Genomic DNA, 27,968 nt, shown 5'->3' with positions numbered 1-27,968 from the left:
GAACGTTAACTGCCCGCAACGTTAATCTTCTCAGCGCTTTTTTGAATGTCAGAAAAGAGGCTGCAGAGAAGAGGGAGGAAGGGGAACGGGTCCATCTTAACCGGGGGCCACACGCCTGCTAAATCAACGAGGGAGACGAACGTGTTGTATGAATTAAACATTTCACACCATCACACAACTCAAGCGGTTTGTGGCAAATGTAAATGTATGCTCTGTCCCCGCGCTGCAGTTAAAACGGCTCTGCAGACAGCTGTATGTTTACGAAGGCGAGGGCAATTACTGTGTGTTCTGACACCTTCGCGAGTGTGCTATCGGCGCTATCGACGCTAATCGACGCTATACGACGCTAATAGGCTAATACGAGCTACGAGCGCTAATACGAGCGCTAATACGAGCGCTAATACGAGCGCTAATACGAACGCTAATACGAGCGCTAATACGAGCGCTAATACGAGCGCTAATACGAGCGCTAATACGTGCGCTAATACGAGCTCTAATACGAGCGCTAATACGAGCGCTAATATGAACGCTCTCCCAGGCCTCCGAGAAACGAAACAAAGAAGCTCAAGGTAGCCCAGACATTCAGTCCAAGGAAATTTTAATTTACATTTTGTTTTAATAGATTTTTAAGAAAGACTTAACCCTTTGCGCACACACACACAACACAGATGACTGAAAATGCCCCGTTAGCGCATGTCATTTCTGACCAAAAAATAAAGTGAGAAAAATATTTTTCAAATGTTTTGACGTGTTCCTGTTGGGATTTTTTTACAAAAGGTGTGCAAATAAAAGAAGGTTAACTTTCTTCACGGTTATACATCTGTTTAAATTTACAAATAAATTCATTTAGAAATTGGCCCGGAGTGGTATTCCGCCCTTTCTTGCTTGTGCAGACATCCACACGCAGGCTGCGGCAGAATCATGCTGAGGGGTATGTGGTATGCGTTCTAAAGCAAACAGGCTGTGGGAGGATGCGGATGGATACGGAGGGGCACGCTAAGGCCTCCGGGGTCGCGCCGCGACCCGCCGGCTCAGAACTTCTTCCACTCGCCGTCGTCCGGAGGGCTCACGTCCACTTTCCTCTTGCCCACGTCCATCCAGTTTGTGCTCAGCACCGTCCCGCCCGACTCCATCTGCAAGGGCACAGACAACCAGCCATCGAGCAGCCGCCAAACCTTTTGCCAACAGCCCATCACCCGCTCCACCCCGCCGTCTGTCGGCCGTCCGTCAAGCACCCGCCATCTGACTGCTGACGTCTGTCAACCACCAGCCATCAGTCCACCATCCAGTTAGCACACGGACGTGAGAGACCCAGAACGCCCTTAGTTGCAGCATCATGTCCCAAATCTGCTCACTTGTAATTTTCAGATAATCCCTGAGGACTCACTTGTCCTGTGAGCTAGTTTGGTAGGCCATAGCAGGGCTCGTCCTGTGAGCTAGTTTGGTAGGCCATAGCAGGGCTCGTTCTGTGAGCTAGTTTGGTAGGCCATTGCAGGGCTCGTTCTGTGAGCTAGTTTGGTAGGCCATTGCAGGGCTCGTTCTGGGAGCTAGTTTGGTAGGCCATAGCAGGGCTCGTTCTGTGAGCTAGTTTGGTAGGCCATAGCAGGGCTCGTTCTGTGAGCTAGTTTGGTAGGCCATAGCAGGGCTCGTTCTGTGAGCTAGTTTGGTAGGCCATAGCAGGGCTCGTTCTGTGAGCTAGTTTGGTAGGCCATAGCAGGGCTCGTTCTGTGAGCTAGTTTGGTAGGCCATAGCAGGGCTCGTTCTGTGAGCTAGTTTGGTAGGCCATAGCAGGGCTCGTTCTGTGTGCTAGTTTGGTAGGCCATAGCAGGGCTCGTTCTGTGTGCTAGTTTGGTAGGCCATAGCAGGGCTCGTCCTGTGAGCTAGTTTGGTAGGCCATAGCAGGGCTCGTTCTGTGAGCTAGTTTGGTAGGCCATAGCAGAGCTCGTTCTGTGAGCTAGTTTGGTAGGCCATAGCAGGGCTCGTTCTGTGTGCTAGTTTGGTAGGCCATAGCAGGGCTCGTTCTGTGAGCTAGTTTGGTAGGCCATAGCAGGGCTCGTTCTGTGTGCTAGTTTGGTAGGCCGTAGCAGGGCTTGTTCTGTCAGCAAGCGGTCGGTTTTCACCATGCGTTGCATGGAGCACTCAATGTTTAGCATTAAGAATGGTGCCTTTTCGCTCTGCATTAGATCAGAATATAAATACTTTGTAACCAAAGAGAGCTGCAACAACAAAGGCTGGCAAGCAGGGGCCACTACTGCGCACGTACAGCATGGCCTGTTTGGGCCCACAGCAGGGAGTCACCTGCGACTAAGTCTCAGACTCCCCTTACCCCACTGGCGTCTACAGAGCCTACTCAGAATGTAAACATCTTTTTCAGACAGCTCTAATACCCAAAAAAAGCCCAGTGTGGATGCAGGTTTTTTTTTGGTACTAGCTCAAAATTAAAGCAGCTCTGCACATTCAAATCAAGATCCTGATTGAGGACTGTGATTCGTTCAGCATAATCAGCTGTCGTAGAGCTTGGCTAGAACAAAAGCTGCACACACACTGGCCCTTTCTGAATAAGACTGGACCCCCCAGCAGCCATCTCTCTCGTAGCGTGCATTTCAAACTCCGGAGGAGGAAAGATAAAAAAATGAACACAGCAGCAGCGGCCTGTGTGTAGCAGACTGGCTGCAAGTCAGCGTCCAAGCTGCAGGAAGCAGGGGAAACGAACCGCGGGGCGCTATCACAACACCCCCCCCCCACTGCCCGTCTCCCCCCACTTACAAAGGACTTGTTCATGGCGCGCTTGACTTCGTCCGAGCCATCCGAGTAGATCTGCTGGAACAGCTTGTTGAGCGCCGCGTCCCCCTCCAGCTTCTCGCTCTTCTCCTCCTCCTTGATGTCGCCCACAACCTTGTCCCAGTTCCGCGTGTAATGGGAGGATGAGGGGTACTGGTCTGGAGGCAAAAAGAAACAAAAAAAAAAAAAAAAAACACAAAACAGTCTCGTTACTGCCCCCACCTTGTCTCTCTCTCTCTCTCTCTCCGTCCTGCGCATTCGTATGACTGATAATGACATTTTGCATTTGGAACATTTTGAACACAAGCAGATTAAATATTAATCAAAACTATTCAAAAGAACTGATAATGAGTTTTGGAGATGTTGCTACACACTCGCTGAATCCAATTATTTCTTTCTCTTCCCCCCCGGAATCTGGCCTGAAGAAATACCATGCAGCCAACGGCCTTGAACACAGCATTCATCCACTACAATGCAAATTATTTTATTACTATTTTTTGTGCTGTACAAGTCTAAGTCTGAGAGTGAGAGCTCCTGTGCTGTGTGTAAGTCTAAGTCTGAGAGTGAGACCTCCTGTGCTGTGTGTAAGGCTAAGTCTGAGAGTGAGACCTCCTGTGCTGTGTGTAAGGCTAAGTCTGAGAGTGAGGGCTCCTATGCTGTGTGTAAGGCTAAGTCTGAGAGAGTGAGGGCTCCTGTGCTGTGTGTAAGGCTAAGTCTGAGAGAGTGAGGGCTCCTGTGCTGTGTGTAAGGCTAAGTCTGAGAGAGTGAGGGCTCCTATGCTGTGTGTAAGGCTAAGTCTGAGAGAGTGAGGGCTCCTGTGCTGTGCAAGTCTAAGTCTGACAGTGAGGGCTCCTGTGCTCTGCAAGTCTAAGTCTGAGAGAGTGAGGGCTCCTGTGCTGTGTGTAAGGCTAAGTCTGAGAGTGATGGCTCCTGTACAGTGTGTAAGTCGAAGTCTGAGAGTGAGAGCTCCTGTGCTGTGCAAGTCTAAGTCTGAGAGTGAGAGCTCCTGTGCTGTGTGCAAGTCTAAGTCTGAGAGAGTGAGGACTCCTGTGCTGTGTGTAAGTCTAAGTCTGAGAGTGAGAGCTCCTGTGCTGTGTAAGGCTAAGTCTGAGAGAGTGAGGGCTCCTGTGCTGTGTGTAAGGCTAAGTCTGAGAGAGTGAGGGCTCCTGTGCTGTGTGTAAGTCTAAGTCTGAGAGTGAGAGCTCCTGTGCTGTGTGTAAGGCTAAGTCTGAGAGTGAGGGCTCCTGTGCTGTGTGCAAGTCTAAGTCTGAGAGAGTGAGGACTCCTGTGCTGTGTGTAAGTCTAAGTCTGAGAGTGAGGACTCCTATGCTGTGTGTAAGTCTAAGTCTGAGAGAGTGAGGACTCCTGTGCTGTGCAAGTCTAAGTCTGACAGTGAGGGCTCCTGTGCTGTAAGCCTTTCAGAGAGTGAGGGCTTTTGTGCTAAGGGGAGGGGGGGGGTACTGACTTGGAGTGAAGTGCTTGACGTTGGGCAGAGTCCCCTCCCCTTCCAGCTTCTCCCACCGTAGAGCCTCAGTCTTCTTCATCTTAATCTCCACCTGCAGGCGGGCAGAACGGGACAATGCACAAAGCAGAGGTCAAAAGGTCACAGAGAGGCAGCTCTCTTTCTCAGACGGCTCACATTGCAGGTTTCTCTCTCTCTCTCGCTCACCCTTTCAGTCTGTCCCTCCCTACCTCACATACTCCCTCTGAAAGCTGTGACTGCAGCAGTGGGACGCACTGGGCCTGTGTCACCCCCCAGTGACACGCGTGCGTTTTTCAGAAATGGGGTGGGAGGGAGACGCGGTTGCCACGGTAATGTGCAGATCAGAAATCACAGGGTACCAACACTGTGGCGGTTCAGAAGATAATAAAAACATGCCCCCCCCAACCCCCCCATCTCCAGCAGGAATACTTCATTTATACCATCTCAGAGGCTCCAAACCTGCTCCCAGTGTAGTGCAGAAGTCATTGTGTTTTATGTTTTTGGGGAGGGGCCGGAGGGTTTGCAGGGGAGGGGGGGGCAGAAGTGGGACTGGGAGTAAATTTCTACAGGAGAGCTGGTCAAACTCCAAAAAAAAAACTATGAAAAAGATATGAAATTGTAAGTCTGGGTGGAATGTGTGCCCGTTCACCAGCGCAGTCCCTGGGTTAAATTACACAGATGATTTGTCGGTCTCTCGAAACCTTACTTGGAGGTATGTTACAACAAGAATATAAATTTGAAAAAATGATATCACTCCAGTTGCCTGGTCTCCGGGCCGCGTGACTGTTGTTTATTTTATAAACACACATGTTGTTTGGGGGGTGGGCAGCTGCGTGCGCTGCACCGGCGGGCTGATGAGACGTCCCTGAGCCTCCGCAGGCTATCCAATATTAATCTGCCTCCCGCGCAGGCACATGCACTTAAAGGGAGCTGACAGGCGTGACATATCCAGGACCCGGTGACGGCTGAGGGGACCCAGGCGCCCCGAAGCGCTGGGTTTGAGGGGGGGGGGGGGGGGAGACCCATCTGAGGCGTGGGGGCCTGTCAGGCGCGCGGGCGCTGCGTTCGTTTAAAAGGCCTCTGCGGGGACAGCCGTGCGCTACGCGCCGCTACGGCACGGTACGGCCCGGCCTCCAACACCGCCCTGCGCCAACACACCAGCCTCTGTCCTAATCCCCAAGACCGCTCTGTCCGGATTACACTTCATCCTACACTTGAGAGAATTCATCGGGCTTTGAAAATTCCGATCAATTAAAAAATACTGCACACACATTTACTGCACTAATCATGACAAAATGATGCCTGGAACCTGTCTCCCCAACACTGGTGGCCATCTTGAGCCAGGAAGCAGGATGTAAGGCAGGCACGTACAGCCGGTCCTCCCACTGCTGCCCATGCTCTGGGTGTGGCTCGGATGGGTGCTGGGGGAGAGCATTCAGGGACAAACATGGCCTGCCCCTGCCCCAGGTCCATTTACTATTAAGCCATCAGCAGGTGCTTTAAACCAAAGGAGTTTCAGTCATTGCATTTAACATACATGGCCAGAAACCCACTACTGGAGCATGAGATCGGTAAAGTAATCACATAGTTGTTCCCACTGTAGAGATGTGCGTTTAGGTTAGGTCATCTGTCCCAGCCTGAGCGAGTGGGGAAGGTGTCGGGGGGGGTGGGCGGGTACCACTCCTGGGTGCGGGTTACATACAGAGACGGGACAGCCAGCGGGCCAGGAGGGGCCGAGCAGAGGGACGCAGTGGGAGGGGCTGAAGGTGGGAGGAACCTTCAGTGACTGGCGGCTGGCAGAACTCTTGGGTAAGGACGTTACTGCAGGCTCCAAGGTTACAATCCAATTATCCAGCAGCAGTAGACGTGTCATTACATTAACGGCAGGACCGCATAAGAACAAGTCAACACCAGGCTGATCCTTTTTACATTTTTTTCATTGAATCAAGTGAAGGAATTATTACACCTTTTTATTAAGACATTAAAAAAGCTGTGTTTCCTTGGTTGACCGTCCTTTTCAGGTTGTCATTTGTTAGGACCGGGTTGTAACATCGTTCAGAAAGTACCCAAAGATTAAAATCAAAATATATCTAAACAAAGGTCTTTTTAGACCCTAAAACATGATAAATACCAACAAGCCTAATACCCTTGATGCCACTGTACCTTACATTACGGCAAAATAGGGAAAATGACCAATATTAGAGGACAGGACACAGCTCACAGCAGACCAGATGCTATCCTCACTCCTCTCACACACACCCTCACACACACACTCACACACGTCAACAGCAGCATTTCAAAGGTCTGCGTTTGTCAGGACTGACACTCTAAAAAGAAGTCATGGCATGCTACTTCTCCAGATTCCGTCTTTCACACTGAGTGATGTGGCATTTTGACATTTGGAGCTGTCTGTTGGTTGAAACCCCCCACCCCCACCCTCACCCTCAATTATATGAACAAGAAGATGGGCAGAAAAGAACAAGAAATAAAGGTGTGAAATCTTTTTTTTTTTTTTTAAATGCGAGGCGAGAAGTAAGGTTGCGTCTCTCAGAAGAGTGGGAGGCTTTGCCTCCTGTACAGAAGTGCATTAGAGCCGAATGAGCCCAGCCCCAGCCACTCCAAGTGCTGCTCTGGGGACCCGCAGGGCACTGTGCTAAAAACAACTTTTATTCCCCCCCCCCCCCTCCTCCAAGTGAAACGCATCCCTGTTGAAGGCTCCCCTGAAGGGGCGCTGGAAGGAGCGGGGGGCTGGATGGAGCGGAGGGGGGGGGGGTTGGGGGCTGGATGGAGCCGAGGGGGAGGCGCAGGGAGGCGAGGCCTCAGCCTGGGAGACTGAACGGGCTTTGTGTGGGCCTCTCCTCCAGGGCCAGCTCTACCCTGGGAGCCCGGCGGCCCACAGAACAAGCAGGGCTTTGTGAGGAGCGACCCCCGCTGGCCCGGCCGGGGCTGGGGGGCCGGCAGGAGGCAGGGAGGTGCGGGGGAGGGCGTGTCCCACACACGCCTTTACACACTACCTGGTACACCCCCCCAACACACACACACACATACTGACACACCCTCTCCCTCTATACCACATGCTGGTACACTGCCTCAACACACCACACTTAAGACCTAAACACCAACGAATACCAATGCCTCTCCCATGCACATCAGCAAGCTCTCAGCAGCACACCCTCCAGACTGCCAGGTGCAGTACCGCGTGCTGCAGGGAGTGGCAGTAGTTACACTATGATGATTGGTCCTGTGCGTTTGTGTTGAGCTGCATTGCCCTTTAGACACAGATCACTTCCTCTTTCTCTCAGCCAATCACGGCAGCACTGCACAAGCACACAGACAAATGCATGTGTGAGTGTGTGTGTGTGCGTGTGTGTGTTTGTGTGTGCGTCTGGCTGATCTGCACAGGTATGCACTGGCAGGACTAAGCACAGGAGAAACTGCACTGGACTGGGGGCAGGTAAACACCAGGACTGGAGCCCAAACTGTGCTGCTCAGGTGGGGATGGGACACTGCCCTTCCCCTGCTGTAGCACTGCTGCTGCTCTTCAGATCAATCACTTATCTGATGTGAGGTCTTCTGATACAATCTTCATCTACAGCTGCTGACTGTACACACATCCTTGGTGGAAATGTTTTACCGTGGTCCCACAGGGGAGTGAACCAGCACTTCAGATTATGAATCTAGAATAACTGCCTGGACCAAAATCGATGACACACACCAGTCCTTGAGGACTGGAGTGAAGCAGCCCTGGTTCAGTTTATGTGGCCCCCCCAAAGAAGACTGCTCCACCAAGCAACCCCCCCCCAGACAGCATGATGGTATCTGCCGCGGTCTACCCTTCAACCTCCAAACGCCCGGAGAACTAACGGGGGGAACCTTTAAAAAGCGCTCATTAGCTTTCTTTTCTGCAAGAGAGCACACAAACTCCTTCCCCGCCGCCTCCGCCTCCAACACAACTCCATCCCAGCGGAAGCGCCCCCTCCCCAGCAGCGCGCGGGGTTACGCCACACAGATTAAATGCTTTTTAATACCATGCTTGAGTGACCCCCTCGCTGCTCAGCTCAGCAGCCTCCCCCCTCTCCCTCTCTCTCTCTCTCTCCCTCTGATGTGAGCAGCCCCAGGCAGTGAGCGAGCGAGCTCCCCTCTCCCCCCCTCTCCCTCCTTCTCTCTCCCTCCCTCCCTCCTGCTCAACATGCAGGACCCAAACGCCCGGCTAATTAGCCGCTCGCTAGTTCCACTGCCTGGGCCTGCCCTCGTCATTCCCAATCACTTACACTGCAAATTGCTAGTAAACATTCTGCCGCGTCTAACTCCGCTTAACGATAAATACATTTGTTTTTCCGAGTGGCGGGCGACGCTCTTTTGTGTACAGTCACACGCCGCCTCATTCCGGTCAGACTCGCCAGCTGGAATTCAACCCCTGCGACGGGGTAGGAGCTGGGACCCCAGCGCTCTGTGACGTCTAATCAGAGTGAGGAGTGAAGTATTGAAGTAAAGGCGTGCGTGCTCAGCTTGGTTTGCAGGATTCTGGGTACATCACATTGGTTTGGCAGACATTCTTATTCAGAATTCTTATTCTTACAACACAGAAGTAACATAGGCGCATTCACCCGATTACTATGAGCAACAGAGCCTTCCCAGACTAGAGGGTAAAAATGCTACATCACTAAAGCACTAGTGCAAGGTCACTATGCAGCACAGTGCTCATTCTGAACTCATACAGACTACATCCATGACAAGCCCAAAGATGAAAAAACATAAAATCACAAAATGTGACCTAAAACCATAAAGTCACCATAACCTTAACAGGGCTCTACAGTGCTCCCATTTTAGGAGCACTTGCCCCTGAAAACAGAAGTGTGCGAGTGCTAACTGGAAAATGATTTAGGAGCACATCTACTAATTGGGATGCATTAGAGCGCTGCTGAATTTTTTAAACAAAAAACGTGAGCGTAGAGCCCTGCTCAATGAGTACATAAGGTGGGAGTGCACGGGAGAGTAAATAACGAGAGTCTGAAAAGGTAGGTCTTCAGTCCGCTGGAAAATGGCCAATATGTCTGCTGTCCTCACCCCTTTGGGAAGATGCTTCCAGCATTAGGGGGCAGTACAGACAAGCACCACAATCTGGGGGAGGGGCTAAGCACGGGGGTAGGGGCGGGGCTGCAGGGGTTTAAGGGCTTTGTGATGAGCAGTGAGGTCAGGGTGTGCACTCACCTTGGTGGAAAGGACTTTGAAAGTGCTCTGCTGGGGAGCCACAGGGTGCAGGAGGGGGATCTTCAGACGCCAGTCTTCTCCCGACGGCAGCTTCAGCACGGCTGTCAGCTGAGGAGAGGAAACCAGACTGATCCTGGAACAGCCCTAATGCTCTCACAGCGATGCTGGACCAGCCCTGATGCTCTCAGACTGATCCTGGATCAGCCCAAATGCCCTCACAGTGAAGAGGTCTGAGAGGAACCAGACTGATGCTGGAACAGCCCTGATGCTCTCAGACTGATCCTGGAACAGCCCTAATGCTCTCACAGTGATCCTGGATCAGCCCTAATGCTCTCAGACTGATCCTGGAACAGCCCTGATGCTCTCAGACTGATCCTGGAACAGCCCTAATGCTCTCACAGTGATCCTGGATCAGCCCTAATGCTCTCAGACTGATCCTGGAACAGCCCTAATGCTCTCACAGTGATCCTGGAACAGCCCTAATGCTCTCAGACTGATCCTGGAACAGCCCTAATGCTCTCAGTGTGATGCTGGAACAGCCCTAATGCTCTCAGACTGATCCTGGAACAGCCCTAATGCTCTCAGTGTGATGCTGGAACAGCTCTAATGCTCTCAGACTGATCCTGGAACAGCCCTAATGCTCTCAGTGTGATGCTGGAACAGCCCTAATGCTCTCAGACTGATCCTGGAACAGCCCTAATGCTCTCAGACTGATCCTGGAACAGCCCTAATGCTCTCACAGTGAAGGGGTCTGAGTGGGATCACAACAGCACTAACTGATCCTGGTACAGGGATCCCATTTTCACACTAAAGTCATATACTGTGTCATGAAAAACTATTTTCCCCCTTCCTGAATTCCTCTATTACTGCATTTTTGTCACCTTGAATGTCCGGCCATCTGCCTGTGAGCTGAAGCTGGAGCATAATTGGGTTACGCAGCAAGACAATGATCCAAAATACAGAAGCAAACCACAGTGGCTTAGCCAAAGTCCTCACTTGAACCCAAAAGAGATGCTGTGGCAGGACCCTAAACTCAGTTCATGTTTGGAAACTGACCGATTTGTCTGAATTAAAGCAGTTCCGCAAAGAAGAGTGGGCTAAAATTCCCCCACAGCAATATGAAAGACTGATATTATAGGGAGCGTTTGGTTGCAACCAAACCAAACTGCAAAAGTTTAAGGGGACAATAACTTTTGAAAACTCTGATGCTTGATAAATTTTTTCATTAATTTTTACATGCATTTGATGTTTACTCAGGTTCCCTTTGTCTAATATTACGAGTGACAAATATGCAATAATAGAGGAAATCAGAAAGGGAGCAAACACTTTCTCACAGCACTGTGAGCTGGAGGCCTGTAAAACTAGTGATGTGACAGAATGAGCAGACAGACAGGAAACAGCAGACTAAGAGCACTTTAGCGAGGGCAGGAGCTCCCGGGGGGGGACAGGAAGTCTCCCCCCTCCCTCCAGCAGCACCACCGAGTCTCAGGGAGTCTCTGCTTCTTGCCAACGGGCATCAGCCCCGCCCAGCGGCACCACCACAGCACATAACTGGCATGTGGACAGCGATTTGAGCCAGACTCAAGACTGAAAACCCCTCCAGGCAGATTCCCCAGATAGTTCAATTAATATTTTATCTCATTTCCATCTAATTTGCACCAACTTATTATACAGAACTGAAAATTTTAATTAATTTACAAAACAGATCAAACACCGTTTCGCACACTTTGATTTTTTTGGGGAGTTTTTCCTCCCTGTAATGTGCCAGATTCTGTGGTCCTGGTGCGCGCGGGTCTTTTATCTCTCGCCGTGTTACCGCGCGCGGGTTATCGCGGCCCTTCACAAGACCGGGGAGAAATTAGTGCCCGTCAGGGTGCATGAGGAGCGTGACGGTTTAAAAGGCGGACTTTTACCTGGTGCCCCGCTGCTAAATCCCTCTCACACCGTTTAATTACTGCCAGCCTGCCTGGGGACTGAGCACCCAGAGACAGCGCATCTGTGGGGCTGCGTTTGATCAGAGATTATACAGAGAGAGAGGGGGGGAGACAGGGGAGACAGGGGAGAGAGGGAGAGAGGGGGAGTGAGGGGGAGAGAGAGGAAGAGAGGGGAGAGAAGGTCTGGCACGACAAACCTCTTTTTCTTCAAACTTGACACTGACTTCCTCCTTCTTCACGTTCTTCACCATCACCGTGACGATGACATGGGATTCTGTTTGGTACCAGTCGTGCCTGAAACCAAGGAATCAGAGCACTTAGGCCTCCTGGTGTCAGTCTGGGTGAAAACCGCAAATCAACATTTTAGAGATCGAACCGTTTGTCAGCCATGTCCCCTGAGTGCAATAAGCAGCAGCAGACTGAGGAGCACAAGCTACACCGAGAGACTACATCTCAAACAAAAAGACAAAAAATATAATGGTTTCTGTGCATACTGTGCATCTGTGTTTATACATCTACACACACACACACACACACACACACACACACACACACACAAATGCAACGCATACTGGACCATTATCCACCATTAGGTGGTACTTACTTTACTTGTGGCGCTGTCTCCTGCTGAAAGAATTGGGAACAAATTAGACATCAGGAGATTTAAAAATTTTTTAAATATATTTAACCTACTATAAAAAATCTAGAATAATCTATTAAGAACTTCTGGGATGCAAAGGGACAGATCAAATTCAGTTTTAGTATGTTTTTTTTACATTGGCCCAGACAGTTTTTGTGCGAAATGAAGGATCTTTTTCAAACAGAAGATTCTCACGACTTGCCAGCTTCACAATGCCTGGTATGGGCGCATCTACGAGTTTGTGTTTAAAGCAAGGAAGTACACTTTCAAGTAACTCAGAAGCAGCTCGTACAGTGGCGTTGTGTCTCCAGAGGCTGTACGTGTGTATATTACCTGATTTTTATTTTTTACATTCCCACTTCATTTAATGGGGTGCCTGCGGTTGCACCCGGTACGGTGTTCCTGCGGCTCGCGTCTGTGCGAGCCTGACTCTCCAGCTGTGGTGTGACGAGCAGCGGTGTGACGAGCATTCTCGCCTGTACCCCCCACCCCCCCCCTGCCAAATCAATAGCCCACTGTCCCTTTCTGATATACTGCTATACAATTGGGCATTCCAAACCCAGAGAAAAAGGGGGGGGTTGCAAATCAAATGCCATTTAATCTCATCTCCGGTTGAAAGCATCTCTTATGACACGCGCAGCCGGACCCCGCTGTGCCTGTGGAAAGAAGTGCCACTGCGTCCTGCATCAACAGCACTACACCAGACAGAAGCACCTCCAAGCAGCAACTGATACACACAGGACTGGCACAATGGTTCCTGCTCGTCCAATTCCAACCGGCGGGGAAAAACACTTCACCTCCACCGGCTACGTTTAGACAACCCAGATATATTTAAAGCGAGGCTTGCTGTTCCTTAAAAAGATGTCAGCTGACCTTCCATCTTCGACCTCTCATCTTCCATCTGTTGCAAATCCTAATCCATAAATTCAGGCTCCGATAAATTACATTAGGTTATCAAGTTGCGACTAGTCAAACATAATCATAGCTTTAATTTCAGTTTGTATGTAGCTAGGCTAATGGTAGGAGTGGCAGAATAGGCCCCTGTATCTAAACCACGCCTCTGGCTCTTAACCCTGGGAGGGAAGAGTGTGCTCCACTTATGAACTGAAGTACCAGCAAGAAATAAAAGGTCAATTCTATGTATATAAGTATGAACAAATGTGAAGAAATTAAGGTGCTCATAGGCATAGCCTCTGTAAACCTAACATCACTGTACAAACTGCTCTGGAGATACCTGCAGCTTATTTTCTGTTATAAAACCATGAACCTGTCAATGCCCCTATCCTAGCCATTCTAAAGCAGACAGGTTGTTGGAAAATTCAGCATCTAAAATGGCCGTCATCACACACAAAAATTGTCTAAGCCAATTGAAAACATGCATCACATCTGAAATAATATAATATAACACTGTAGAAAGTGAACTGTCCCTTTAATTTGGGGGGTGCAAGTTTGTCTGCTGCTTTCAGAGGCTCTCATAGCAATGTTCAGCAGTAAAACAGCACCACCATGTGGCGCAACATTGTCACTTACACTCTGGTACAACTTCATTCAAAGGAGAATACCAAAAATTTGAGGGAAAAAACATTTTTTTTGTTCAAACCTCGTACATGTTCCAGGTTCATGTTAAAACACTATTTTCTCCACTGTAAAGTCCCAGTTTTTCTGTTTTGCTTTGTTTTTTGTTTGTGACAGTGACAATCTGATCACAAGTATAAAAGCAGGGTTTCTGTTTCTACACAAACAGGGGAAACTAACATCGGGACTAAGGGGTCATGGATTCACCTTAAATCAGTCAATAAACAAGACAGACCCTCGAATGCCATGAGGATCCCAGCAGCCCTCCCAGGACAAGCCCGTCATCATTTAGATTTCCAGAATGCACTGCGGCCACCATGACCGCGCTGCTTTTCGGTGGCATGAGGACACGCTGGCAGCGGCCCGCTTCCTGCCGCGTCTCTCCTCAGTGGCGCGTAGCTTTAATGCGCTTACGCGCAGGCAGCCGCTAACCGCTGCTAGGCTCCGTGACGCAGGCAGAAGGCCGCCTCGCCGCCGGGCGGAGTGACGGGCCCAGGTCACGCACGCGAGGGCTGCCACTCAACGCTGATTTACTCACCCTGACTTCTCCATCCATTTTTATGGATAAACGCCTCATCTTCAATTCTGATGTGATTGTCAGGGCTACTTTGAGCTATAGGAATGTTTTTTTGTGAGGTAAAGGCGCACTGACGCACATTGCTTTCCAAATGGTTTGCATCTAACAAGGCACACATTTCACTCTCAAGTGCCCGGTGACTCAGAGTAATGTACTGAACAGTGAGCTGTCCAATTAGCACTAATAGCCTACAGATATAGCTCAAGAGTAAGCAAGGAACGGATGCATTTCGCTCACTTAAATTTGAATTTCATTTACTCCATCCAAGCACAGAGGAATATTTGACCACCGCGTGCCATGGCTTCACCCTGAATTCCTACACTGAAAATATTTTCTTTGACGTTTCGAGGACTGTGAGAACGGAGACTGCCCTGGTCCAGATGTTGACAGGACTGATGAAGGCCAAATCAGTCAGCATCTACACAGCCAGGACCCCGATATAAAACTGCTTTTGGCTGACTTTGATAAGACATGAAAGTCATGCCCTGTCCCTTACACAACACCCCAAACACAAAAGAAATTTAGAAATATGAATGAAACAGAAAATCATAATAAAAGAGCAAGCATGCTCACCATGTGCGATGTTCCATTGTGGCTCCCCACTGTGGAAACAAAACGATTAACAACATAAGGGCATGGACACAAAATCATCTCAACACTGAGCTAAGGGCATCGCTGCAGCATTTATAGCACAAGCAAGTTACCACATTCTACATTAAAAAATAAAATGCTTTGGCCCACCGAACACAACTAAGTCTTCACAAATTAGTCTATAAAAGAGGCTATTGAGGACCGTATTGAATGTGAACAGAGAATATCATGTTGAATGTGACTACTGAATGCTCAATGGCTCTACATGAAGGCAGCAGCCAATAAGAGAACAGGCTTTTACAGGGGTACACAGGGGTCACACTATCCCATGGAATGCTGTGTCTTTGGAATGCAGAGAATTTGAAAAGCTGCCTTGAAAAGATTCTTCAAAACAGGTGTACTGCATGACACAATTAAGCGATTAACGTCCTATCATGCTCTGTGACATCTATAAAAACTCTGAGCAAGCCCAGACGACCTTGATTTTGGATCAAAATAGCAAGAGGAAAATATACAAGTGATTCTGAAAAACGGTTAATTATTGGGGCACGGATGGCAGGAGCTTCAGTCACAAAGACTGCTCAACTGGCTTGTGTGTCAATAGGGACAGTGATTAAAGTGACATCTGCATTTAGATCTTGGGGAAAAACATCAGTAAATAGCATCGAAAATTGTGGTCAAAAGTGAACATTCGATAACTGTGATGCTCGTGCATTAGTGTGATATGTAAAGAAAAACAGAAGAGCAACTCTTCAGGTGACTGAGAAGGTCAATGAAGGACGTGATCAGACTGTCAGCAAGAACAGTCTGTCAATATCCCAATGGATAGGGATATTATAGTACGGTTGCAGTGCATAAACCCCTCATTACAAAGACGAACGCACATTTGAGAATTCAGAGGTGAAAAAACATAGGCACTGGTCAACAGACATGTGGAAAAAAGTGATATGTTCAGATGAGTTATACTTCACCATATTCTCGGCCAGTGGGCGAGTGCATGTGTGGTGTACACTGAGAGAATGGTACAGGCCTCAACGTTGAACCCCTACAGTGAGGGGGACAGTGGCTCTATTATCCTGTGGGGGGAATTTTCCTGTCATGGGTTGGGTCAACTTGTCCCCTTAGAGGGAAGGGTCACCGCAAAGCAATACAAAGTTATTTCGAGTGACCACCTCTATCCTATGATTAAATATTTCTATCCAGATGGGAGTGGTCTCTTCCAGGATGGCAAAGAATGCTGCCTAACATGTCAACCCAACTGAACACCTACGGGACATTTTGGACTGACATGTTAGGCAGCACTCTTTGCCACCATCATCAAAACACCAAATGAGGGAATATCTTATGGAAGAATGGTGTTCAGTGGTGTGTGTTTGTTTTTCCTTTAATTTGTCACCCATCTGTATGTGGTCCGTAATTTAACGCTGACACCACTAACAGCTGGATTAGGGGGAAGAAATGATAGAAATAATGTTTTGGCATTCTGATCAAAACAAATTTTTTGCGACACTGGCTAATAATATTTAAAAAACCCAAGGAGCGATTACTGTTCTAATTAAATCATGAGTAATATAGCCAGAGCGTGACATTTAGTTTTCGACTTTACATTCAAATGAAGTGCTTTCCCTGAATCTCGCAATGCTATCAACAGCTGTGTAAATGTTATGATCAATAAGCAACACAAATGTCAGATACCGAAAGATGATTGGCTCATAGGGTGGTGCAAGCCTGAGGTCATTGGCCGTTGTAATCTTTAAAAAAAAAAAATATTTAAATGGAAAAAAAGACCTTGGAATATCTGCATTTATTGAATGCAATGCATTTTGGGCTCTTTTTCCGTGTAAAAAAAGAACCGAATAATCCTGAACATGCTAAAAATCACTGGCTCACCGCATACTCACAGCTCTGACCCAAAAAACCAATCGGTTTTGAAACAGTTATAGGGTCACATTTATTCAAACAAGCAAGCACCATGTTGGGCCCTCATATCTGAAGCTAATAAACCATTTCCATATCTGTTGCTTACCTGCCTGAAAGCCACACAGACAAGGACTGAATAACCTTGTTCTCCATCATACATTTTCCAGAAGCCAAGCATTCTGAACCCAGCTATTTCTCTGACAGAGCTGCCCCCTGCTGGCCGTGCACCAGTAGCACCATTTATTTCACTAACAGAGTGGAGACACTTTGCATGTGTGACAGAAAACGCTTCAGGACCAGGCACAAAACCCCAAGCAGCTACCAATTACACACCCCAATATTTCATAAAGATCCAAACAGGGAAAACAAAACAAAAGGATCTGTGAACTTCATTTTTATGTAAATCTAGGAGTGTGAACGGAGTGATGAATATGCATTTGGACAGGAGCTCCCCAATAGCGGGTCTGAGCCCAGCGGGAGTGATGGTGGGAGGGATGAGATGCATCACCCCACTAGCTACAGTGCACATGCGGCAGTACTGCATCATCATTATTAAATTCCATATTTGAGCATGTCCTCCCGGGAACTCATTTCTGTCCCGTTGGGGACATGAGTCTCTGGTCTTAACGTCAAGAACCGTAAACTGCACTGAGCTGAAACCTACACTACAAGGAACAATCAATAAAGATAAAACATATTTCCAAAAGTATTTTCACAGAAACATGTTTTTGTCATCTGAGACTTTTATGTATAATGCCAAAAAATGTAAATACTTAAAAATATTAAGGATAATACAGGCGAAACTGGGGACATACAACATGAATTTTCTGTGTCTCATTCACAAGTGGGTTGATGAATGGGAACCCCTTTTCTAAAACTCAAAATTCAAGATCTAAATGAGATATAACCTGGCCACTGAGGAAATGAGGGACTTCTGACTGCTTAAAATGCTGCCCCACACTACTAATTACCAACATGCCAGCCCACAGAATAAAACAACTAATCAGCATCACAGCCAGACCTGGGCCAAACACACACTTCAAATAATTCAACTCTTTAAATTCCAGTAAAATCTGAAAACAATCCTGCAGGTTAATGAGAATTTAACAAAACTTTCCTTTCCCAAAAATAACAACCACATAGAAGAAATTTCCTGCAAATACTCCAGAAAACACTTAAAAAAAAAAAAGATTATTGAACAGTACGATTCATTTCTTTAGACTGGTGTTTAAAAGGGTTAATGGATGATGGATTTACCAAGCGTGCAAAATGAAATTCTCTTCGTGTGTGAATTCAGTTAAACTACATTAAAAGGCTAACTGTACAGGAGCAACTTTTCCACCAAAGTCCCTCTGGACAAGAGACAGAGCGTGAATCAGGGGAGTGCATTCCTACGCCTGCCTGCCTGCCAGCCTGGGTAAATCTAAACAGCCCGAGTCTGCAGGAAAACATAAATAATGTAGCATGTTAAAGACATCAATGATTTTTAGCAGCTAGCTGTTAGGTCTCATACATTATTAAATATTTTCAAAACAGGAACATGGCCAGCATGAGACCAAAACATTTACCAAGTATAAAGCAGGAGGAAAAAAATTAATTATATACACGCACAAAAATATTAATACATACGTAAATTTATGCATAACCAGTTTTGATCCACGCTGCGGTGTCACCTAGCGTTGGGAAACCCCTGATGGGGGCCGAGTAACAGCCAATCGGATTTCCCGAGCAGACGCTAATATTTTTAACTGCATCAAAGGGATGCAAATGCTGTGAGCAGGCAGCACGTTCTACATGTGGGTGCCTGTTTTTGCCCGGGGGGTGCTGCGCTCGCTGCCAGTTAACCAGAGCAGCTGGAGCTGTGGGTATACGCTAGTGCCAACACAGGACGCAGGGCGGGGTTAGCGCATTCATTACATACTGGCTAGGTTATTCAGAAGAGCGCCACCTGGCGATGAGATTTTCCAGTCACCTGTCGTGTCCTTCACTGTGTTGTAGTAATTCATCAACAGCAAGTAAAATAAGGACAGGACTTAAGGTAATAAGGGACAAGGGGGCACTTTCAGCTCAAATGCATGACGTCCCAGCAATAATGGAACTGTTGGCAATATCAGGCGGAGCCAAGAGAGCACCTTAGCTGTGTGTTAGAGCCCTGAATCCCAAACAGCTTCCAGTGGCAGTAAGTCAGGAGATACATTCCAAAAACAACTTTCAGTATTTAAGACACATTCTGTAAACCACAGGGGTCAGAATCCAGTCCTGGACGGCAGCAGTATCTGCTGGCTTACAGTGCATTCAAGCTGCTGACTGGCTGAAACACACTCAAGGCTTGAAAGAAACCCACAAATACCTGCAGACACTGTGGGCCTCCAGGATTTGAGTTGGACAGCCCTGCCGTAGACATTCACTCCAGTGAGGTTAAAGACTGCACTAGTTACATTTACTAAAACATCTGAATTGCCTAACTGAACACATGCTATGCTTCATTTTTAAGAAAGGGACAGCCACAAAACAATGTTGAATTCATTACGTGCGTTGGGTGGGGCAGTTTGGGAGCTGTCTGGGGGAACGTCCCGGCCCACCCTTCCCTCGGCGCGCGTGCGTGCGTGTCTCTGAGGCTGCCGTGCCAGCTCCTGTCATCTCCTGGCGTGCGGCTCGTACCGCCGGGCCACAGTCCCGAGGCGCGGGACGTCTGCAGGCTGCCGGCGGCAAAGCGGGTCTGTCTAACGCAGCGCGCGCCACGGCTAAGGGGAGACGCGCAGACGACGGCGGTATAGCGGGTCTGTCTAACGGAGCGCACGTCACGGCTAAGAGGAGACGCGCAGACGATGGCGGTATAGCGGGTCTGTCTGACGGAGCGCGCGTCACGGCTAAGGGGAGACGCGCAGACGACGGCGGACCGTACCTGCGTCTCCGTGCTCGTCACTGTCGTGTCTAACGCCCGCCTCCTTCCAGGAGTCCACAGCTCCTTCTGCCACAGCCAGGCAGGGCTGAGTGACTCCTTTCTGTATTCCCCGCATTGTTTTAACCTAAGATTTTCTGCTTCCCCCACTTCCATTTCTCATATGCCCTCTTCAAAATTCACTCCCACAAACATCCATGAACAAACATGCTATATGCACCGACGCTAGCACACATGCTTCATCGTCAGCGGGTTCTCACATCGGTTTGACGCTCAGCCGAACTGTTCACTGACTAATGTTTTCACCTTCACTTTGGAGCCTCAGCAGCCCGTGTAAATGTATCCACACAACAGTGTCTTATGAATGAAACATGCGCGCCATGTTTATTTAATAACGGTGTTTTGGGGGCGTTTTTATTCCGGGCGTATGTTTTTGAATTGCACTTCTCTTTGTGCTTTGTGCGTATGAAAGCCCTTAAATCAGGACCGGCATCACAAGGTGGCGTGAAAAACAAAGAGGGGGCCGTGGTGAATAATACGATCAGACATTAGCCTGCGGAAATAAAACATGGACAGCACTCCAAGAATATATTGAGAAAATAACAGTGGGTACACGTATGAATTAATAATGTAGGTATTATTTGAAGTACGTTATTTACATCAGGCAGCCCGAGGGCCAAATGCATTCACAGTGAGGCTACCGGCCCTCAGATTATTGAGAAGAAAAATCATTATTCAAAAAGCTGTGACTGTGTCTGTATCTGTATTTGCATATTGTCAGCAGAACTCCCACTAGTGGCAGAACAGTAAGTAGAAGCAGTGCAGGTTTTAAGGCAACGTCACACGCGTTCAGAATGCATCTTATTCACAGCAGGTTTGATAAACAGCGAGTGGGAAACGGCCGCCCCTTCCACACCGTGTTTTACGAGAATCTGTTCCCCAGGAAGAGGCGGTCGAAGAATGCAGTTCATAAAACTGTTTCTTTATCACTGAAATACAGTTGGACTGCACTTATAAAGCCATCTGTGTGGGTATTATGCCGTGAACACATTTACTGAATGCGCTGTAATCTGGAAAGTTCCATGCGCAGCTCCGACCCCCATCTCCGTCAGCATTTTCAACTGCCACGGCTTTAAAACACATTTAATGTATTTAAATGAGAAAAACGGGGAAAAAAAAGAAAAAGGTAAAGAATTTAAAAGAAAGATACAAAATTGTTTGCTACAATGACCTAAATGCATTTTATTCTTGTTTTTTTCCAGTTGACGTAACTACGGAATTGTTTTTCTACTTTGTGTGAAAGATTTCACTTGGGACCAAGGGCTGCCTGTATTCTCTCTCTCACTCACTCACTCACTCACTCACCTAAAGAGTCAACTCTCTCTTGCACTGCAGTAGTGAAATATATCAAGATCAGAAAAGATATTGTAACTCCGTGCAATAAATTGGCAAATAAATTATTGCTGCTTCCAGATATTTGCAAAATATTTTTAAACACAGCAGTGATTTTTTTGGGCGATGCTATTTCTGGATTTCACTCCAACCTATGCACTTAATTGTTTAATTAGACCAATAATTTTTGTGTTCTGACCTTTTAGCTAAATGTCTTGACAAGCCCATTAATCAGCACTGATAGCTGTTCTTACGTTGCTTAAGAAAACACTGCACTGAGGTCTGATGTAGAAGGAAACCAGTGTTGGTGTGTAGTTAATTAGCTAATTGAGCCAGGATAACTGGCGGATGCACAAACCCACACACACACAGCTGCTCCAGGGATGGAACAGCCCGGCCCTGCACTAGGGCGTACTCCATGTGTACGAGAGCAGGGGACAGTGCTCAGTGCTGATGGGTAAGGGCTGTAGCGCACGCATCGGGGGGTAAAGGCAGCGGGATGAAGAGCCGTACTCACACGCCATGCTCTCCTCGCAGCGCTTAATCCACACCGCGAACGCGCCGTCCGAACCTGCGAGACACAGCACAGGGAGGAGTTACGCAGCCAGTTCAGCAGAGCTGCACAGAGCAGGCTCCCTGTGGCCCGGGTCTCTCACCGTCTAAAGCCTGCCCTTTCACAAAGGCCTCCCGCGACGAAGGGAAGTTGTTCAAATGGTACTCGGCAATTCTGCAAGAAAAGATGCAAATACATACATATTAAAAGACAAATAGAGAGGGAGAGACCTGAAGCTGAGACACCGCAATGTGCACTCAAACCCTCCCCAAAAGCAGCCGCTGTCCGTGATTCTCATTTTCCTCACTCAAACGGAGACTTGAGCCAAGGACACAGTTAATAGACACAATCGATACACAACCATCCTTTAGAGCAGGCATCCAAATGAAGCGCAGAATTATATGGGCTCCACAACAAAAGGCTGAAATCCTATCACTGTTACACACGCACACCTATGATCTGGAGGGAAATAAAGACTGAACACCTGCACTCAAAACATGGCTGGTGGGCTGCAGGCGATTCCTTGCAAATATGAAACCGTAAGTTATCAGCTGACAAGCAATTATTTGGTGAAAGTGTACATACACCAGCAGAGAAAGACCCTTACCAAACAAACAAAACAAACAAACACACACACACACACACACACACACACACACACACACACACACACACACACACACACAGTCAGTGCTAAATCCCCAGTCCTGCTATCCTATAACACACTTCAGCTCTAAGATCCTATTGAGCTCGCTTACCAAAGCAATCTCATATAAACCCAACCAACTCATTCACTGGCCCATGGCATAATCAGAGCTGCTGCTGCATCTGATTGGCACCAGCAAACTGCAGCACACAGTCAGAGAGAGACCGCTGTTAGAGCAGCCTCCTGAGCCCTCGCAGGGGAAAGGGTGCAGAAGCATCAATGAGAAGCACGCCTTGCTGTTAGGTCAGAGCGTCCCAGGCTGGGTGGGGTGCGTGTGTGTGTGGTGGGCCTGTCACTGAGCGTGCGGTACTTGCTTTACCGTACCGAGCTCATACGTGACCCCTGCCCCGCCTCGGCCGCACACAGAGCAGAGGAGGGCGGCGGTATCAAACGCTCGTTTACCGGCCCGCCGATCGATCGGCTCAATCAGGACCACCGGTGCGTTCAGTTTCCTATAATGCGCAGTGTGAAAAGGCTCTTAAAATGGGCTTTAAATGGGACGGTACTGACAGGCGGGAGGGGTTCCCGCCCGACCGATGCTGGCGGTTAGCACACCCGCACGCAGAGCCCGAGCGCTCGCTGTGGGGAGAGAGAGAGAGAGAGAGCGGGGCGATCCATTCCTCATCCTCACATATCACAGACACCGCGCTGTGCAGAAGGCATCTATCAGGCTGCATGCCCACACTCCCAATGCTGATCGCCTTTTCACACATTAAGCACAAGACACTGCAAATTGACCCGATTACTGCGGTCAGCCTCCTTCCTGCCCATCAACTTTCTTTTGCAAAGCTTGCACTTACAAGGGTCCTATAAAAGCATGCCAACCAGCGACTGTTCAATAATCCCTGTGGATTTCCATAGACAGAAAAAAACGAAAATAATCATAAAAACTCATGCAATTACACTAGTGTGCCTATGTACCTACAGTGTTTAAGTCCCCTGGTGAGTTTTGTTCAAATCCACTTCAAGGCAATTTTGTAGAGGCACTTAAATGCCTGCTTTCAAAAAGCTTAAATCAATTAAGAAAGTCACTGGGACAAAAATCAGCAGACAGAAGGTAGCTCTAGGACATGTTCTTGGACACCAAGGGTACCAGCACTCAAGAGTCAGAAGCTTTTCACACATCTGAACGGTTGTGTGCACATACCTGAAACTTTTTTAAAAAAATTTTACTAGCTACAATAAACTATTATTTTTGAATGCGGTATAACAGAGACAGCCATAATGTAAAATATTGCTACAATAATACAGCAAGCAACACACGACACCAAAGCCCCCTTCACCAGTCAGACTCCAGAGCAGTCACACTACGTCCCAGTGAACGGTTGCTATGCGTCAGCTTGACAAAAGGACAGCAGCTGATTACAGACACAAAAGCTCTGGACTCCCACACTGCAGTTGCCCAAGGCAACCTGATACAAGAATAAGGGAACAAATGACTTGCTTGGAAGTGCAGAAATTGGTTTCAAAAGTGAGAAATTTAAGACTCGTGTACCCACACCCAACACACATGCATGCACGCACGCATAAACGCGCACGCACTCACACACACATATACACGCACTCACACACAGACACGCACATGCACAAACGCAAACACACACACACACGCACGCACACATACACACACATGCACGCACGCACGCACACGCACACATGCACGCGCACACACACGCACACAGCTGCAATCCTCACACAGATGTTAACACTGGTCACAGCAGGGCCCACAGCTGCTTCAGTACTCACCCTGTCCTCATGAAGGCCAGAGCAAAACTGGGATGGAGGGCCAGGGCTTTCTGAGCATCCTCAACGGCACCTGCACAAAAAACAGCCATACAGACGTCAGACTGGCATAGACACAGTCACACAGATGCAATAAAACAAGACACAGGGTAAAGCTGTTTTGTAAACTTCAGTCAAGCAGTTAAACAAGGTGAAAGGTGTAAATGTATGTATGGGGAATTAAGACATCTCACTGCATTGTACATAAAAAAACACCAAACTAGATACGATGTACACACAAGTGTTTCAGAACCAGGAGAAAACATCCCCATCAACAAGTAACGCATCGCTAAAAATCAATGCTATGTGCACCTGCCCAGTGTGTAAACGAATTCCGCGTGCACAGGCATGATGAACTCCACTATGCTGGCCATTCATTGCCCAAACTAAGTGCGGACGATGCAATGCTGGAGTGCTGGCTTTACTATTGAGGAGCCAGTTTAGCCCAGACCAGCACATTTTCCGTTTAGACGCTTTACCAAAAAAAGTCCTCACTAGAAACCAAAACATAGTCAAATGAGAGAACAATTTTCTATTTAAATAGTGCCAACAACCTGCTCAATCTTAACAGAGTCTTAAGGACCAGTTCATACATCCCACCAGGGTCTCTACAGTTCAGGACTCAGGGGGGATATCAATCTGGGGATGCCACAATCTCCTATATAATAAAACAACCTCACATGGGGGTGCAGTCCACTGATTTCCCAGAAGGTTTTTGTGTATGAGTCAAACCCTTCTGAATGTACTGTACTACAGTCCATAAACGGCATAAAAGAACACTCTAAGCTGAGTGACATTGACAGTCCAGACCATGGCATACTTGTGACTTCTCCTCTTCTTTCTCATCATCACCCTGCCCAGAATCAGACTAGGTTATGAAGATCAGTTAATTAATTGTAATGAAACCGAGTGATCTGTACTTTTACATACTTGCATGGAAATACTGGGACAAAATTATCTTTATTACTGAGTAAGAACAAAATCACATAGACGATAATGATTTGTGCTGGGCTCAAAAAGCATGGATGACAAAAGGAAATGTTTAGCAATGTTTTAGCAATTAATCACAAGCTAAATGTAAGAGCTCTATGAAATGCACTTACTGCTGTAGTTTTTGAGTAGAATGTGAGCGTATGCACGCTGGCAGAGCCACTCCGCATTGTCCGATGTCTGCCCCAGTGCCCCGTTCAGCTCCTAGGATATAAAGCAAAACCTAGTTGGTATTGTTGTGTTTAAAAAAAACTATAATGAATTGCAACGTAAACTAATACAATAATGAAACCGTACAAAATGCAGCGGCATAGTCCAATAAAGAGAACACGGGTTTGCCATCACATGTGACAAATTTGAGAAAGCCGTCGTGACAACAAAAACAGTAAGTTGGGCCAAGCCACTCATCTAACATTAATGCTCGTCATAGAACACTGGACTTCGAGAAAGGTAACACCGAATGTACAACTATAATGCAACCAACCTACAAAGTAACGTGCGACTAGGCACTGACCTTTTTTTCAAAACTAAAAACACAGCTTCAATGACACACCTTTTTCACAAAGCCAGTATGGGATTATCTATTACACATTTACACTGTTAGTTAGTTGCTAGCTTGTTAACTTTTAAATCGTTCCGATTACTAAATGGATAACTACAAAACACAACAGAGCTAACGGTTCGTATGTTTTTGTTGGCTGGGTAGCGAGGTAGCTACGCCAACAGACTAGCTATGAACCTAAGCTGAAAGCTAACTAGTGCGTGGCTATTTAGCAAACATCAACTTATAGAAAGATGCAATAGTTAGCTAATCTAGCTAGATAGTTAAGTTACCAAGCTAGCAGTACTCAGTTCCCATGACTGAGACCAAGACTAGCTAATACTAAACTAGCTTGCAGCAATGAAATGAAAATGAAAATGAAACAATCACGAAACTAGCTATCGATAGCTAGTTAGCGCTAGCTAGTTCACATAGCAAGCTAATTTACTAAAACTAGATAGCTAACTGTTAGCGAAGATAGCTACCACTTAGGCAGTTAACATTTGTATCAGTCAGCAAACTTCACGTTGACAGTTGTTTACCTCAAGAGCTTTCTCAGGGTCTTCATCTATGAAGCTGTCAGGGAAACTCCTAAAAGAAAAGAAAACATGAACATAAATGAGCGATGAAGGTGAGGCTGTTCAGTAAAACTGAATGTTAACAGTTACTGTATTGAATAGTGTTTAGTTAGTCCTTGACCAGATACCTTTCGCTTGCCATGAGCAATTTCCTCAGACTCGTTCAGAAAGTTCTGGACGAAAATAACTGCTATGGCGCCTACGCTTTGGAAAGAAATTTCTCGTCGCCTGCTGTCAGCTACACTGTACCACGTTTAGCAGGCCTGTGTTGAATACAGCAGCACCATAGAGCGCATGAGTATAGTGAGTAGAACCACGAATGCCATAGATTATAATTTGTTGCAGAGTCAATTTTATTTCTGGCAGTGGTAAAACTATATTGCCACCTTGTGTTACGGAGCCGTAAAGTGAGAAAAATTAAAACCCACTAACACTACTTTTTTGTTCTGAACAGAACAAGTACTCTGATACTCTGCCGTTTTGACTGTATGTCGCGTTTCGGCATAATTATTAAGCACATTGTTTAACTTTCAATAATGACATGTATAGTGATTGTCGTTACCTATTTCTTTTATATTCTTGTCCATCACTATACACAGACATGAAGGTATTATAATAAGGCCTACATCTACCAAATAAATGAGTAACATGTAATTATTATTCAATTGTACATATTGATTTTACTAAATATTTTAATATATGATATATTCTTCAAAGATGTTGTAGACTACTGAAAGTAGTTAAAACAGTGTAAAACATTTTTTTAATACACGTAGTATTTCACTAGAATCCACCTGTTCGCTGACCATTTACTCCTACATTTGGCAGATAATTTCACACCATATTCAATATAACATATTACACCATATCACATATAACACCTTTCCACTTACATATCTGTAGTGTTGTGAGGTGAAACGTCTGAAGAAATCAGATATCAGTAAGATATTTGTTTTTCTAAATTATACATTTTTGCGATTTAAAGTCTTGTAAAAGTTCCCAGTGGAGTTCTTTCCACATAGCTTGAGGGGATCAGGTTTATTTATGGTTTAAATGGTTGTATTGGTTTGTAATTTTTATAAAAAATATTTTGAGTTCCAAAGGAGCTACAAAATTGCTCCTAAAATCAATAATCACTACACTAACACTATATGTAGAGAAAAATGTGACAATTATTTTATCAAGTTAACCTTTTATTTCATAAATACAAATGAATTTCAGATTTTCTCCATTTATAATTGTTGTAAAAACTGTATAAAACAAAAACACAATTTGTAGCAAACTATATCCATTAAAAATTTACTGTACAGTATTTACATTGCTTCAACATACACATCTCAAAGGGCACATCAAGTATTTATGTTTCAGCTATATCAAAATAATCCACACATCTCAAAAGCAAATCTGGAAGGAAAAACAAACATTAGAAAAATACATTGGAAAATGAATGCTAAAATGATTCATCTCATCAACCAGTAGACAAAATATTTAATTTGTGGCCTTGCATTCTGAGCTATAAAGGTTTATTTAAAACACTTGAATTCAAAATCACGTACATACACAAACACACAAAGATACAAGGGGCTTATACTTAAATTATTGTCCAATTTACACCTAAACCCTGTATTTATGGCTGATAGTGAATGCAATAATTAGATACACATAGAAGTTCATGTAAATTCACAAACCTGCAGCCTCATGCAACAAAACATGAACAGAACCAGCTCTGTATTTGACTTTCGGCAGATTGTGAACATTCTTCACAAAAGTGACATATCCAAGTTGTATTTGCACATTTCAGCATTATAATTG

The 27,968-nt window shown here is 46.6% G+C and overlaps 1 protein-coding gene across 2 annotated transcripts; it reads right to left on the bottom strand.

Annotated features, from left to right (window-relative positions):
* Positions 1-581: 581 nt before the first annotated feature.
* sugt1 (SGT1 homolog, MIS12 kinetochore complex assembly cochaperone) lies at positions 582-26,453 on the bottom strand. 2 transcript variants are annotated; one of them, XM_064311012.1, is made up of 13 exons: positions 26,285-26,453; positions 26,121-26,169; positions 25,151-25,241; positions 24,012-24,081; positions 21,663-21,733; positions 21,524-21,577; positions 14,775-14,803; positions 12,014-12,036; positions 11,607-11,703; positions 9,476-9,583; positions 4,247-4,337; positions 2,767-2,939; positions 582-1,133 (listed from the first exon to the last, which is right to left on the bottom strand). In XM_064311012.1, the coding sequence occupies exons 1-13, from the start codon at positions 26,296-26,298 to the stop codon at positions 1,032-1,034; spliced, it is 972 nt and encodes a 323-aa protein (XP_064167082.1). In that variant the 5' UTR covers positions 26,299-26,453; the 3' UTR covers positions 582-1,031. The 2 variants fall into 2 exon arrangements, with proteins under 2 accessions (XP_064167082.1, XP_064167083.1); XM_064311013.1 differs by having other exon boundaries at positions 12,014-12,033.
* Positions 26,454-27,968: the final 1,515 nt, after the last annotated feature.

Source organism: Anguilla rostrata, chromosome 15 (assembly GCF_018555375.3).
Source record: "Anguilla rostrata isolate EN2019 chromosome 15, ASM1855537v3, whole genome shotgun sequence".
Lineage (NCBI taxonomy): Eukaryota > Metazoa > Chordata > Actinopteri > Anguilliformes > Anguillidae > Anguilla > Anguilla rostrata.
This window is presented reverse-complemented; position numbering and strand designations above follow the sequence as displayed.

Coding starts and splice junctions, on each gene's coding strand:
- sugt1 (XM_064311012.1), bottom strand. Junction 24,082..25,150: donor TCTACTCAAAAACTACAGCA/GTAAGTGCATTT, acceptor TTTTTTGTGCAG/GTGCCGTTGAGGATGCTCAG. Junction 11,704..12,013: donor GAGACAGCGCCACAAGTAAA/GTAAGTACCACC, acceptor CCTTGGTTTCAG/GCACGACTGGTACCAAACAG.